This window comes from Tarenaya hassleriana, unplaced genomic scaffold (assembly GCF_000463585.1).
Source record: "Tarenaya hassleriana unplaced genomic scaffold, ASM46358v1 Cleome74, whole genome shotgun sequence".
NCBI classification, from domain to species: Eukaryota; Viridiplantae; Streptophyta; class Magnoliopsida; order Brassicales; family Cleomaceae; genus Tarenaya; species Tarenaya hassleriana.
In genome coordinates this window covers 340,945-357,562 of record NW_010969940.1, presented here as the reverse complement: position 1 = coordinate 357,562, position 16,618 = coordinate 340,945, and the positions used below count along the sequence as shown (strand labels likewise).

At 40.1% G+C, this 16,618-nt stretch overlaps 2 protein-coding genes across 2 annotated transcripts in view; both read right to left on the bottom strand.

Annotated features, from left to right (window-relative positions):
* Nucleotides 1-13,171: 13,171 nt before the first annotated feature.
* On the bottom strand, nt 13,172-15,990 carry LOC104801749 (putative exosome complex component rrp40). Its single transcript, XM_010525091.1, has 8 exons — nt 15,824-15,990; nt 15,164-15,250; nt 15,007-15,081; nt 14,570-14,656; nt 14,225-14,281; nt 13,724-13,816; nt 13,356-13,428; nt 13,172-13,269 (listed from the first exon to the last, which is right to left on the bottom strand). The coding sequence occupies exons 2-8, from the start codon at nt 15,212-15,214 to the stop codon at nt 13,172-13,174; spliced, it is 534 nt and encodes a 177-aa protein (XP_010523393.1). The 5' UTR covers nt 15,215-15,250; nt 15,824-15,990.
* Nucleotides 15,991-16,349: 359 nt separating this feature from the next.
* Nucleotides 16,350-16,618, bottom strand: part of LOC104801748 — a 3,678-nt gene continuing 3,409 nt past the window's right edge. The window contains exon 2 of the mRNA XM_010525089.1: nt 16,350-16,554. Coding sequence (XP_010523391.1) covers nt 16,350-16,554 — 205 coding nt within the window. The remainder of the gene's footprint in view (nt 16,555-16,618) is intronic.

Sequence of the window (16,618 nt, the reverse complement as noted above, 5' to 3'; positions counted from 1 at the left end):
GATCTTCAATCTTCAAGCCAAAGCAAACTCCTTCTTTCTCCTTCAAGATTTCGGCCCTAGGACTTCTGGAGGAGAGAAAATCGCCGCCCCTTGGATTCCAAAATCGAACTCCCTTCAAAAGTCCGAAAAAATCGGACTTAATCTGTTTCTAGGTCACGCGGTCAGACGGACAAAGGTTTGATCCGGCGGACCGGACAAAAAATGAAGGCAGACCGCGGCGCAAAACAACTCCTGGTCCGGCTGACCAAAACTGGTCAGCTCCGAACCAGGTCTTTAGGAAGGTTCATCCGGCTGACTGGGCGAGAGGCTGGCGGACTGGGGAGTGCAAGGCAGTCTGGTCCGGTGGACCTGGGTGGGTCAGCTCCGGACCAGATGTTCTTCAGGTCTAGTCAGCTCATCTTCGTTCGGCGGACTGGCTGACTGAAGCTCGTGATCCTGGTTCGGCTGACCAGAACTGGTTCGGGTCGGGCCCAGACGTTGATTTTTTTTTTTGGTCAGCTCGGCTAGGTGGAGCGTGCAGGCGGACTGGAGGTTCTTCTGGTGGTTCAGGTCTGACCAGATTTGGTCAGCTCCGGATCGGATGAATTTTTCATTTTCTTCCTCGTCTCCTTTCCTCTCTCAGTTGAATCAACTGTCCCCGATTGGTCCGCCGGAGTACATTCCGGTCAGGGGCGGACCAATAGCCTGTTTTTTTCGTTTCCCGCCGAATTTTGCGTTGTGCTCTCGAGGTCCTGTCAAAGTCAAGAAATTGTCCCAAGACTCTAGAATGGCTCTAAAAATGCATAAGAATGTGTGAAAACCGTTTAGAAACCAAAGGCATACTCGTATAAAATCCAGATAAAATCCGAGCCATTAGTTCCTTATTTTTTATGCTGAAGTGAATAGAAGAAAGATGAGTTCTGTCAAAGTCCCTCACCTTGATTTAAATGATGAACTCCGAAAGATTCACTCTAATCCTCGATCTCGGGTTCAACGATCTGGAGATTTTCTTTACCTATAATTAATTATCAATAATAATTTTAATCAATATATTATCTTTCGAAAATATTTACTAGAGAAAAAAAAACGTTAATTGATTTGTAAGTTTTTATCGGTTAAACTGTTTTCTTTTAAATTGTTCAAATATCTCTAAATACTTTGAATTTCATAAAATGGATTTCGGATTTGGACCCGTGCGATTGAAACGGTTCAATTCATGTCTTCAGAAATTTTTCCGGCGACGGTGGCTGACGGCGGTGGTCGGCGGCCGTCATATATCCTGGAATCATCTAATTTTTCTGTTTCTTATGTAAAATCAATCAAGGACTCCAAATCCGAAGTTATTTTGGCCTAAATCTAAATAGAATTCTCTTAATCTTGAATTTACTCCGGTGGTTTTCGGTCATTTTTCTGGCGAGATTCGAAACCCTTCAAGTCTCAGCCAAAACCGAGCTTCTGTTCGCCGGAAATCGGCAAAACTCCATGGCGGTAAAGGAGAAGGAAAACGATGAAAAAAAACTAAGAAAAGAGAGAGAAACGGACCGACGATGATGAAGGGTGGCCATGGGGCGGTGGTCAACGACCGACGACGAGCAAGGAGGTAAACCGAAGCAAAAATCTGGTTTTGGGCGAGCTAGGGTCGGCCATGGGAGGAGGAGGAAGAAGAAGAAGGAAAAACCTAGCCGAAATTGCAGTCCAGTCCGTTTTTTCTGAAATTTACAAATTCTACCCAAACTTTTATTTCGTATTAAAAGACCCTCACTAAAATAACAGATTTTTCTAGAACTTTTTAATCTTATTACCTAACCCCCTAATTCTATTTTTTTTTTAAATCTTGTTCGTTGTATCTATTGGCTTAGACATGATGATAGAAAACGTAGATATCATGCGGTTAGGACTTTAGGATAGATGCCTTAAATTTTCTTGCCAATTTATGATGTATGTTGATTGTTAATTGATGATTGACCTGTACGGATATTTTATGTGATGATGTTTACTTTTCATGATTTATTGGACTATTAAAATGAATTGCATTCGTTATATTGATTGAAAATTTGTATACTTGGAAAGATGGAAGAAATCAAGAATTGAGTTAGGAACTATGATCTGACCTTAGACTGTGCTAAAATTTTAAAGTGAGTTTTGAGACCTTGGTAAGGCGGTGATCCGTTTGTGATGGTATGATAAAAATCCAGACTGCAATTCATATGAAGTCATAACCCTGACTTCGACGATGATCCGTATAACGGCGATCCGTATGTGATGGCATAATAACCAGGGCGTGGCGCTGATCCATGTGGAGTGATAACCCCAACTACAGTAATAATCCGTAGAGGGTTAGTTTGTTGGAAATCTACGGGTTCCTAGCATGCGATCATATCGATCTAGGGTTTGGTTTACTAGGTTTCATGCATCGGAAGAAAGATCTAAACCTAGTCAAACGTCACACGCAACCAAACTTGCAAAACCCGAAAGATCGTGTATATCACCGAGGGAATCGTTACTTACCTCGTTCTCAATGAAACTTGAAGTTAAGTTCGATCCGGGGCCTATTCTAACCCACCTAGGACTGAAGTTACAGTCCCTCTACACGTATCCACACCGAGGGGAAGGATTCAAAACGATTTGGAACGAATCTGCTAGGATTAGTGAAGAAAAAGGTAACTCAAGAGACGAGATCCAATCCCGGGACAATAGAAATCGAAGAGAACAGATTCTCTAGAGTTCTAGGATGTTTCTCTGAGTTTTAGGGTGGCCTTAATTAAGTTTGGACGAAATCCAAAACTTAAATAAGCTTAGAAAACCCTAAATCCGATTTTTGGAAAATTTTCCAGATTCCGGTCTGCCAGACCAAGAGCTTGGTCCGGCGGAACAAGCTTGTTCAACTCCCTTCGGACCGCTTGTCCTGGAGGTTTGGTCTGGCTGACCAACTTTTGGTCAGCTCCAGACCAAACCTCTTGGTTCCTCTTTCTGGTCAGCCTGGCTTCGGTCTCGGTCCGCCTGACCAAGTGTCTGGTCCGGGGCTGACCAACTTTTGGTCAGCCGGACCAGACCTGGACAGATGACCTCGGATCGAACTTTCGGACCTCCTGGGCTGAACCAACTTGGTCCGGGGCTGACCAAACTTGGTCAGCTCGGACCAACACACTGAAAACTTCTTTTCATGCTCGTTTCGGTCAAATCTCATTTCCATTCTTCGGATTCTTCACGTCTCTAGTGGTGTGTGACCATGTAGGCCCATTCTAAGTGGTAGTGACTTCGAAACCTTTCACGAACCACAAGTCATAGTTAGCCTCTAGCAAGACGCCATGACCACCCATTTAGAATTGAGTTAGAGGTGATCTAACCAAGGCATTAACAGCTCGAATTCTAATCCTTTGTCTCACGATATCATAAGTTGAACAAGGGTATGCTTTGAGCCACCCTTCAAGTTCAACCGTTTTCTCGTCTTGGCAAATCGACTAATAAAATAGATGCAACTTCATCTATAGTGTGGCACACACATGATGGAAAACGATTCACATTTCTTGTATGTAGAACAGGTTCACGCTTCTGCGTTTTTTCAGTTTTTTTTCGGTTTTTAATCATTCATATCTCACTCATTTCTCCACCAATTTATGCAACGTTTGTTGATAAATGTTCATTGAAATGTACTCTATCCAATAAGAGTAGCAAATCATCGAGATAACATAATTACAACGATAAAAATGAGCTCACACAGACATAACTCAAGCCATTCACCTGTTCTTGGATCAGATTCGGTTTGAGCCTGGTTTGGCCAAGACTGAGTGATGTTTATGGGATCCTCCGTCTTGGGATCTTTTCTTGGACAATCTAGGGATGTTTTCCAAAACTTTTTCGAGTCCCCTTCTTTCCTCTCTTCTTCTTTCTCTCCCTCTCTTTCTCTTTTCTCCTCTTTCTCTTCTGCACCTTCTGAGTCCGAAAATGGCTGAGAGAGGGTTGAAGAGGCAATTATGGAGTCAAGGGAGAGAGAGGACAAATTATTAACCCTAGTGATACATGCCCAGCAGCGGAGAGGATGGAAGTCTGATCCGAGAAACGCAATCACCCGCACTCGACGAAGGAGGCTCTCGAACTCACGTTTTCGGTAATGGAAATCGAAGGGGAAAGAAGATAGAACTTTGGCTCAATCACCGACCAATCTAGGGCACTCGAACTCAAGCCAAAGTCGAGGAAAATGTATGGAAAATGATGGATATGGTCTCGGACAAACCAAGACAAGCCTCGGACAAACCAAGACGGGATTTCCCGGACAAACCGAAAAGAATGTCGGACACACCAACAAGAGAGTGAGGCAAGCTCGAAATTACTTAATTCATCTTAAAAAATCTGATTACAAATGAGCTCTTACATGGTTTAAATAGATGATAGAGTTGGATGCAATTAATGACAAAACAACATGCAAAAGGGGTAGGAGCCTTTTAGCAATTAATGAGGTGGTTAAGAAGATTATAGCTTTTGGATTATGATATAATCTAATGTATTTCTTCAGCAACATTATGGACGAAAATCTTCAATAAGTGACGTGCATGGGTTGCTCCAAGATGGACTGGGCTTGGTCCTTCGAATTGGAGTTAATTCAATGCGTCGGAAATGAACGTGTTGGAACATTGTTGAAGAACTTGTGCCTTGGCTCGGCTTTTAGGCGGATCGGGTCTAACACTTGATCGAGCAATCCTCAAGTTTTGGAAATCCCATTGTGACTTGTAAATATTGTTGATCTCCTCGGAATTGGACATCTCCGTGCGTTCCTTGCGTTCCAAGCAATCCATGTGTTCCTTGCATTCCAAGCATTGCTTAAGCTCTAAGTTATCCCGTTGAGCTCCTAGCTCCGTGCTCCCGCTCCAAGCAATCATTAGCTCCATGCATTCCTTTACCTCCGAGATATAGTTTGATGCATCGCTTGGGATTCCGAGGTCCTCATCATTCCCTCCCTCTTCTAGAGGTTTCGTCCTCGAAATCATTTTTCCTACATCAAACGTACCTCCGAGATATAGTTTGATGCATCGCTTGGGATTCCGAGGTCCTCATCATTCCCTCCCTCTTCTAGAGGTTTCGTCCTCGAAATCATTTTTCCTACATCAAACGTATCCAAATCAGCATCATTAAATAGGAAAGTTGTATTGTCCATACCTTGGCTGCCAAGGGCATGAGATCTTTGCTCTCTCGCTTCTCCTCGTTCGAAAGGCTCATCCTTCTTGGTTATCTTTGGGTTTGAGACGGTTGTAATCCTTGAATCATCCATGCATCTATGATAAAAGTGTTTGGCTTCGTGTGCTCGGATGAGGCTTTCAATGATCAATGTTTGATTTGCCTCAATCTTCTTTTCGACCATACACAAGATCTGCAATCTAGTAGCAAAATCTAGGGCAACAATGTTAGTGCAGCTTGTGTTCTCATCGAATTGCTTCCTTTGGTCATTAACAAGAATAAAAATAAGAACAAAGTTACCACATAAAGGTCTCGGGGAATTGGTTACGACCCATCCTTGCGTGCTCGAATCTATGAGTGACCATTTTGGCAAGGCAAGATATAAATCGTACATGAGAATGAAAATAGGAACATCATTACCAATTGGTTCCCCCCATGTTATGGCTTATTCGTCGTGTACAAGCATTGTTGGCATAGAAGCTATCTACTCCATATGAAGTTTGAGCTTGGATGGTACTCGTAGATGTCCATGCTTTTATGGTGTCAATCTCCCCTTCATTAGCATGTAATACCTGCAAACTATGGACAATTTCTAGAGGGGCAAATGTATCAATGTTGCATGTGCACTCCTTCAGATACTCGTAAGAGTATTCCTTTTGGAGCTTTCCCCTTAGCTTCTCAATTTGCGGTATATTCTGTTCTGAGCATGAATCATAAACAAGAATGAAAATAGGAATGAAATTACCGGTTTTTGCTCCACTTTCTTGACTTATGATCCAAACATTGTCGGTGGTGTCATTTGTCCTAGGTTGGCTCGTAAGTTTCAGGCCCTCATTTTGTGTTACCACCTCCAGTGCATCTTTGTTAACATCTTACAGCTCTTCATTGGCCTTTATCACACTCTTGGATACACTTTTGGTCTCAAGGTTGGGATCCTCGGTTGTTTCCTTCTTTTGGGTCACATACTCGGACTCTTTATCGGAGTTATATGCCCCTTCATCCTTGATAGACTTCCCTCGTCGTTTGGGACATTGATGTGCCATATGAACTTGGTCCCTACACTTGTAATTCACGTTCTTGCGAGTAGGATTAGTATATAAGGAAAACGTGTTGTTACCTTGATGTTTTTGTTCATGTTTGCGTCCATGCATAATTTTTGCTCCCTCGTAATCGTCATGTCGTTCGTGGTCATGAGTCCCTCGTTGACGGATATTACGTCTTTCTTGGAAGCATTGACGTTCGTTTTGAATATCTTCAAGACGAGCAAGTCGACCATCGATGTCTTGAAGAATCTTCAAAACAACACTTTGTTCTTCTTTCGATAAATTCATGACTAAAAGAGTTGAGCACACAAATGAGCACACAAATTCGACAATCACAAAGTACAGAATCAGATTCGATCAGGGAAGGATTTCACCGTGATTTGGAGATGTTTGAGGCTCGTAAATCTTGCTTGAATCCCTTGTTTACAGCCCGGGGCACGTCCTATGGCTCGAGCAAGCTCTGATACCAAAATGATACACGCCCAGCAGCGGAGATGATGGAAGTCTGATCCGAGAAACGCAATCACCTGCACTCGACGAAGGAGGCTCTCGAACTCACGTTTTCGGTAATGGAAATCGAAGGGGAAAGAAGATGGAACTTTGGCTCAATCACCGGTCAATCTAGGGCACTCGAACTCAAGCCAAAGTCGAGGAAAATGTATGGAAAACGATGGATAGGGTCTCGGACAAACCAAGACAAGCCTCGGACAAACCAAGACGGGATTTCTCGGACAAACCGAAAAGAGTGTCGGACACACCAACAAGAGAGTGAGGCAAGCTCGAAATTACTTGATTCATCTTAAAAAATCTGATTACAAATGAGCTCTTACATGGTTTAAATAGATGATAGAGTTGGATAGCAATTAATGACAAAACAACATGCAAAAGGGGTAGGAGCCTTTTAGCAATTAATGAGGTGGTTGAGAAGATTATAGCTTTTGGATTATGATATAATCTAATGTATTTCTTCAGCAACATTATGGACGAAAATCTTCAATAAGTGACGTGCATGGGCTGCTCCAAGATGGACTGGGCTTGGTCCTTCGAATTGGAGTTAATTCAATGCGTCGGAAATGAACGTGTTGGAACATTGTTGAAGAACTTGTGCCTTGGCTCGGCTTTTAGGCGGATCGGGTCTAACACTTGATCGAGCAATCCTCAAGTTTTGGAAATCCCATTGTGACTTGTAAATATCGTTGATCTCCTCGGAATTGGACATCTCCGTGCGTTCCTTGCGTTCCAAGCAATCCATGTGTTCCTTGCATTCCAAGCATTGCTTAAGCTCTAAGTTATCCCGTTGAGCTCCTAGCTCCGTGCTCCCGCTCCAAGCAATCATTAGCTCCATGCATTCCTTTACCTCCGAGATATAGTTTGATGCATCGCTTGGGATTCCGAGGTCCTCATCACCTAGGGGCCAGTTAGGATCACACTTTGTCGGGTTTGTGGCGTTTGAGTGGGTTGTGAGCCGCCCAAGTGCGAGAAAGTCACGCACTAAAGTAGTTGCCCAATAGTCTGTCTTGTGTAGTCCGTTCGAACTGTTTTACGTAGTCCATTTCGTCTGCCTTTCTGTTCCACTCGGACTACTCTTCTGGTTCGTTCTGACTGAGTTGAATAGTCTCTTCGTACTGACTTCCTGGTTTTGTTCAGATTGAGTTGCATAGTTCATTTTCAATTGCTTCGTTCTCACTCATTTCTTAACCAAATCGTATACCGTTTATTTCTAAACCTTCATGGGAATGTCCTCTTTCATGTCATGAGATTATTGAAAACCCATGTTTACATGATGAAAAATGGTTCACAACTCCAGTACCTCATATACATTCGCGATTATGCAATTTCAGTTTCTCCTCAATTTTCTTTCATTCATATCGCCCTCGTTTCTCAACCAAATTGAATGCCCTTTGTTTCTAGATCTTCATTGAAATATCCTCTTTTAAGTCCAAGTCACAAACCATTGAGATATCACGGTCACAAGATGAAAACAAGAGTACATAGAGGCAACTCACATTATTCTCTATGTTGTTAGGCTTGTTTTATCTTTCTTTTACTCCCGAAAATAATTTAAATAATTCACGCGGGAATTGGGGTATTACATATGCGTTCACGAATCATATGGAGAAAGTAGAGATGCAATACATGACTTGTCACATCCTTAACAGGAGAGATATCACTGGACCCCCATGAAACTCGGACTGCGAACTCATCGCCACGCTATAGATGGAATTGCATCTATTTTGTTAGTCGATTTGTGAAGACGCGAAAACGGTTGAACTTGAACGATGTCTCAAACTATGCCCTTGTTCAATATGTGATATCGTGACATAAAGGATAAGAACTCAGTTGTTACTATCTCGGTTAGATCACCTCTAACTCTATTCTAGATGGGTGATCATGGCGTCGTGCTTGAGGCTAACCATGACTTATGGTTTGAGAAAGGTTTCCGAAGCCATTACCATTGCGAATGGGCCTACAGTGTCATGGATCACTAGGGATGGACTACATGTGAAGAGATGGATGCCAAAAAGGATAACGAGACGACGGAACGAACGTCAAAAACTTGAAACATTCCAGATGGCCAGATCGACTAGTCCAGAATCTAGACCGATCGGTCTAGCCTATCCATGGCTCAAGACTGACCGGTCCAACTCGAGAGTCATGATTGACCGGTCCAGAACCTAGACCAATTGGTCCAGGTCTCGGAAAAACTTCCTTTTTCGTGTTTTAGGGTTTTGGCAACTCTATTTAATATGGGAGCCACCCCAACCCTAGTAGCTCGAAGATCAGATGTCCTAGACACTCTAGAGTCTTAGAGAAAGCTTTTCTCTTGAGATTTAAGCCCCAGAATACTGATTTCAAGTCCTGGACGTCGATCTCTCTTCACGAATCCCAACAAATATGTTCTAAACCGTTTGAAATCCTTCCCACGATGTGGATACATGTAGAGGGACTGTAACTTCAGTCTTAGATGATTACAACAAGCTCCAGATCGAATTATACTTCAAGTTTCTTCAGAATCGAGGTAAGTATTCGATTTCTATGGTGATATACTCGTTCTTTCGAATTTATATGTTTGGTTGCATATGACATTTGACTAGGTTTCAATATATTCTTCCACTGCATGAGAACCTAGAAACCAAATCCTAGATCGATATGATCGCATGCTACGAATTCGTAGTGAATCTCAATATCTTCGCCCTTGATCGATGTCTAACGAGGGAGTGGATGTCAAGTTGGGGGATCTCTACCCCTTTGAGCTGCCTATTCTGCGACTACTCATCGGATTGTCGTTCTCATCTACTTTTCCAATGCCATATAACATAGTCCTTATTCCGACAGATTATGTTGAAATGGGAGCCTCCCTCGGCCAACACCTCTTGGGAAGATATCCTAACATGGCTACTTTGGGATTGATCTTGCAAGGTACGACACTTGTGTGTGTGTATTACTTGGCAGCTTCTTATCTACACTATTTGGATGGAAAAAAATGTCGGGATCTACATGACTATTTTAAAGGATTCATCTGTTATCTGGAAGGAGATAGACCAGGCATTTAGGATTAAAGTGATTGCGATATGATTGTTAGATCAAGCTTTGGTGAACTCTCCGTTACAACTGTGGTTCTCTTCTTCTTGACTTTGTATTTTCTGATATGCTTACCTGGTTCATTAGGTCTTAATACCCATGTATTTTTCTATAGTTCCTTTTGGTTTTAACCTTCCATATATCTCCTCTTAAAGGAATCATAAACTCTTCATGTATAAGGTTTGTTTTGTTTAGTTTAATGCATATACAATCTTTACCCAAAAAAAATCAAGGAGGGTTAGTGGAGATAAACTTTAGTGTAGAAGTAAAGGATAGAGAAAATCAAAGAAAAAATCATTTGAGAGATATATATTTCTAAATGTATAAATTTAGTTATTTTTTCTAGTATATTGAAGTAAAAGTAGCAAAATATAGGTATCTTTAGACTTTAGTAATTTTCCAAATCACAGCATGTATTTTTTCTTTTCAATTCTCTCTTCATCTAAACCCTAATTTTCTTGGTGGTGACGGGATACCGGATCAAGCACAACTTATAAGAGAATAAAGATTATTTTTATTAATATGATATTTGTGTTACAAATGAATTCATATATATACATATATATAATGGAATACAAATATGTTAACATGCAATAATATAAAATATGTAAATATAAATATATATAAATACTCAACTTATAAATATGTCAATATATCAATACACCCTTCAAGATGTAACCGTAGGTGATATCAATATTGACATAAAAATCATAAAATGGAGAACATGACAAACACTTTGTAAGAAGCGAATTTATTCCACTTAGTGGTGTGGCTTGGACGTGAGTTGATGTTGTGAACTTGGTAAAGTTTGGGGAGCTTGCACTCTGTGCTAAATTGACATCCATCTATACCCTTCTCCTAAAAAAAAAATTCCAACTTCTATTATACCCTCCTCAATACATAATGACTAAAATATCCTTAACATATTATATTATATAAAAAATTATTTCTCCTAAAATATAGAGTTTTTCTCTCTCTTCTCTTTTTCGCTTTCTCTCTCCTCTATTTTTTCAGTTTCTCTCTCCTACCATTCTCTCTCAACGAGCTTGACCATTCTCTCTCCTACACTTTCTCTCTCTTCTTATTTTTTCATCAAAATCATTCGAAATCAAAGCAAAATTAGTGGAAAATTAGTGAAGAAGTTGGAAATAGATAACCGATTGCGAAAATCTTATTGTTTTTCATATATATTGATGGTTGTGGGGTTGTTTTAATGAACAATGATGATTTTTCCACTTCTTTTCTTCTAATTGATGATGTTTGTGAAGTTTTGTCCTTTGTAGTATGATATTGTCATATATCCGATTCGGATCTAGGTTTTAAGTGTTGTTTTTAGAGTATGGTATAGATATACTCCTTCTGAAATTTAAAGTATGATTATGTAATGTGTTATATACGTAAACTGCGACGATGGTCAGCATGAGTATATGGGTACACACTGCACACGGGTCGATCACAAGGTGATAATGTGCACAATAGTCGGGTCACAATAGATATGAGTTGGTGAAATGCATGGCCACACTGTCACACTATGAGATGGTCACATAATGACATGGTCATATGAGTCACGAGTCTTTAGAATAACGGTTGTCATAGTAAACAAAGATGACATAGTACCATGTTCACATGGTCCCATGGTACCATGTTCACATGGTCCCATGGTACCATGTTCACATGGTCACATGGTACCATTCACATGGTCACACGGTCACATGATCGCTATAATAGTCAGATTGATAATAATGGTCACATGGGTTTAAATTACATAGTCAGATTGTTTATATGGTCACATAGTCATATAGTCAAGATTAGTGAGGAATGGTAATAATAGTCACATGGTACTATGTTCATATGGTCACACGGACGGCGTGTCCAGAATAGTCGAGATGATCTGTATTTTGTATTTGTACTTTCTACAACTATGATGGACGAACGAGATGAGAGATCGAAAATTGTATATTTTCTATATGATGGTAAATGGATAGTGAATAAGAATGAAGAATATGAATGAGAAAAAAGGTGATGGAAAACCAAAGACTGTTATTCTTTTGTCCCCCTTGTGGGGTGACCTACAATGAACTTATTCGAGAGTTTTGTGTTGAAATGAAGTTGGACAAAGATAAAATGGAGATCAAATTGAGTTATTTGCCAAATGTCAAAGGAAACATTGAACTTGTCCGAGAATTATGTGTTGACGATTGTTTTATGTTGAGCCCTAATTTTAAGAGTAAGTTGGGAGTAATAATGTGGTAGATGTTATATATCTTTCTAACATTGAACATTCAAATGGATTTAGAGAAGTTATAGTGACAGAGTGTGATGGTTATCATGATGCAACAGTTGATGGTGGTGGTGGTGGTGGTGATTTGGACCTTGTACTTGTGGAGGACTCTTTGCTTTCTGATTCCATATTCTCTTCGAGTGATGAATTAAATATAACAATTGGAAACTCATATCATAATCAAGCAAAGCTATAAGGGGTACAAAAAAAATTGGAAGATAAACCAAAAAGTGGGAGACCTAAACAAAATCGCTTTCCAGACCCTAGTGAAGTCCGAAAGCGGATCCATGTCGCAATAGGAGCATCAAGACAAAGTTTGAGAAAAATCCTAATTTTGAATGAATAAAGGAATATAAATTGTATAATAGTATTATATTGTATTTGTATACTAAAACATTATGACATTTGTATAATAATGTGTTAAAATAATATGCTATAATACTTTGGTTCCATTCTACATATTAAAAAACAGTAAATAAGTTCTCACATGAGTAGTGGTTGGGTCTCATGTAACCAGCAAGTGACCAATATGACCAATGTGCAATTTTACACTATGTGACCATTGTGACCGGATGTGACCTGTGACCAAGTGACGAAGGTAAATACATGTGAAAACGTAGTTTCCAAGCTTTGGTATGTTATTATAAGGTATAAGGAGCACAAATATTATGTTGATGACAAAATTACAAAACATTAAAACGAGTTTGTAATACAAAAACACCAAAATTGTCAAAATTCTTCATAAAAGATTATGAACACTAATGTCTCACATTTGTGAGAACTACTTTTACACACAAAATTCGAATAACTCAATTATTATAGTTAGATATAGTTCAAAATGGTGCATATGGAAGATGTGATGACAATCACATCGATTCATTTGAAAGAATCCACTAAATCGATCCTTGTGACCAATTGTGACCCATTGTGACCGAAATATTATGGATCCCACTTTAAACATGCAATATTTCTGGTAGGGTCCAGTGCAATCCAAGTGTGTAGAAAAAGCTACGGTTGACAATTCAATCTTGATTTCGGTGGGACCTAATATTTTTAATCCAAATTTTTTACCCTTGATGTCGATCTAGGATGTGATCTAATCTCGTTTAATTTCCTAGATACAACTACCGCAAGTATACGGGTCAAAACCAGTTGAAGTTTCAAACATGAAACCATCTCTTAAGGGTCCAAATTCTGCAGCCTTTCCGCTTGCTTTTAAATGGAATCAAGTTATTAATTAGTGCAGAAACTAACATGGAAAACAAACATTGACAGAGAAACAAGATGGACGGGCTCACCGTCAGTACATGACAGCTCCGGATTCATTCCCGTGTTCGTCTTCACAACCCGAACATAGATTAGAGTGCCTACCTGTTGCAAGAAGATGTTATCCTGAAAACTGAGCAAATGACATATGATCATTTCACACAGCAGATCTATCACTAAAAAGAAGACGAGATATTTGATAGTTACGACTACAACCATACAAATGAAATACTAAATCTGTTAGGCTCACATGTCACCTATGGACTAAAATAATTTACACGAGCAACGTCGAAACATTCTCGCATCTCAAGCAACTTATTACTAAACATGGAACGCAATGCCGCCTCAAGACTCTTTCATGAACAGTTCAATAAAACATGAATTCTTCGATTCTACGGACCTCAAACTTGGGTATATTTCTCCTTGTCCCACCTTCAAATGCCAGTACAGGCAAAAGCGCCATTTGAGGTCCTTTTACGTCCACCATGAAATTCTGCAATGAAATAACGAGCAAACAATCAAATATCAAATGATTTAAGTTTGAAATCATATTAAAACTTGTCCTAATAGGACCCACACATGCACCAAAAGACTTCTATCTCTAATGCTTCCCCCTTGAAATTTATTAGCTGAAGTTAAGTCCACTCCCAACTATTAGCCTATCCAAGATAACCCACCAAACAAGTGATCCTCCATCCTTTGGATTTGGCAAATTCATGAAAAGTGTTTGACACAAAACAAAAATGGAGCAATGAGGGATGAAGAGGAAAAATCCAGAATCGGAAGAACACAAGCGTGCTATAAAAAAATTGTGTTTGCATCATATAGATGGAAAACAGACAATAAAATGGTTACAAACAAAACTCTAGGATTCATATTAGTAACACTTCATAACACTTACGTCTGCTCTAGAATCTACCACGATGCCAAGAACATGATCCTCCGGGCAAGGTGTGTACTGCAAAAACCACAACACCAAAGTCAACAATGAATGGAAAGACTGCTCCATTGGCAATCAGTAACCGATCTAGATACTGTTAGAATAATTGTCAAATCTAGAGTGCCAGATAAACAAATGCTTCTCAAATCCAGATTTCAGAATTACAAAAGACAACCCTCTCCTCGATAAAGCCGAATGGCTTACTAGAGAGTTTCCAGATGTGGACGATTAGTTTGGATACTGCTTTGGCTAGAGGACACTAGGAATAACCAACCAAGAATGGATTCATTCATCTGATGTGCTCACCCTTTTATGAGAACTTTCCACCCAGTATTTACTTGGCTTTGAGTATCTCAATTTCCCAGCTTTCATTGCGGATATCACATCACCGTCCTGAAGAAATTCAGATATTGGTTTAGCTATGGCTCACAGATCATAATGCACTCTATAAAGGTACTGATTTCACGGCAATCCTCAAGCAGTCACATGAATAATGGCCGTGAGAACACATCGGTTGAGTAAATTGGTAATACTGTCAATTTGCAAAGTCATTGAGATATTCGTTCATCCAACACGAAATTCGTTCATCCAACAATTTGCAATTGTCATATTCCTGGCCACTATGGTTTGAAAAGACACGCTGACACACATAAATAAAAGAACAAATATCAATCATTCTAAAACAATGACGCGGTTAGCTAGGATGTAATTGGCACCGAAACTCCATATTGAGAAGGAAAAACCTGACGAAGGCCACTGCCAAGCTTGATTGTTTGGTTAGTCATGGCAGATAAATCAAGAACCACGTCTCCCGGAACCTGAAAGATTATCCAAGCGCTCTTATTCCGTGTATCGAATCCTAATTGGAATCAAAAGAAGTGAGTGGGGAGAAATACGCACCACAATCTGATCAGTGAGGCTTCCGGGCGAGCTAGATACTTTGGCATCCATCTTTTATCGTTCGCCAACAACAATGGCGACCACTACCTATAATTTTGAAAGAACAGAAGACCAAAAAGAGAAAGAAAACAGAACAATTAGTAGACCAATAAGTTCAAATTCTCAGTCGACAACAACTTTGTTCCTCGTCATGCTCATCATAATTCCTAATCTTCCCTTTGGTACTGTAAATCTCAACCACATTCGACAAATTGTCCAAAATACACATTGGGGACTAAGATCGTAAACATAACCAGAAACCATGTTAGATTCGGCGTTTCGAAGATAACGAAACACAAACGAATAACAACAGAAGCAGAACATGTCTCGAAAACAAGATAACACCTAAAATCTATACAAAAATTTCGTCTCAACTTAACCTCAGAAGAAATCATCCACAGAATCTCGAAAACAAGCCTAACACGTTTACTACAAAAAATTCATAGAGTTCAGAGTCGGACACGCATGCACAAATCGATGGAAATCTCAAAGGGTTCGACACTCGGCCGGGAAGAAGAATCAGCAAGAAGAGAAAATCTAGAAATCAAGCCATAATCGACGGAAATCTCGAACTCAACCCCTAATCTATGAAAACCTCAGAGAAAACCCACAAATCGTTACCTCGGAGGCTCAGAAAACACAAATCGAACTCGCCTGTGACGGAGAAAGAGGTTCCGACGAGTCGGCGACAAACTGAAGGAGAGAGAGAGGTCTCGCGTCCAACGAAATGAGGGAGGGAGAGAGGTCGTGACTAGTCGGAGAATGGAGGTCGAGTCGGAGAGAAAGGGGGAGGCGTTGAGGTCGACGAGCGAGGAGCGTGCGTGAACTAGGGTTGATTATACGTAATATCTTCCATAGTATATATATATATGTTTCAATACTTTGGGCCAACGCAATACGTCATATAATCCAAAATAACTTTCCATGGACTCCAAACACAAACACAGTTCCTGTTTCCTTGGAGCTCACAATGTTCCGACCAATTATACAATAGAGTTACTATATTATTAATAATATCATTATTGTGATTTATGATACAAAGAGAATAATCTCATCCAACAACGCAAGATTAATACAACCAACATTCACACACGGAAACATCCTATAATTTCCCTTTGAATTGAATTCGAATTTCTATTACATATGGTTAAATTTCCTCCCTCAGGGGAACAATAGCATTGGAATCGAGAAGGGTCTCGAGGGATTTAGCCTTCCGTCCTCTGTTTCTGCCGGCTTCCTTCAAAAGCACGGCCAATCTCTTCTTCTCGTCCTCCACGTCGGGATTCGCCGTCCCGAGCTTCTCCTCCCTTATCCCGACCACATGTTCCAGCATCTCGATCGCATCCTCCGACCTGGTCATATCAAGAACATAACAAACCGTTGAATGGGTTTCAACAACAACATCGCCTTAATCTC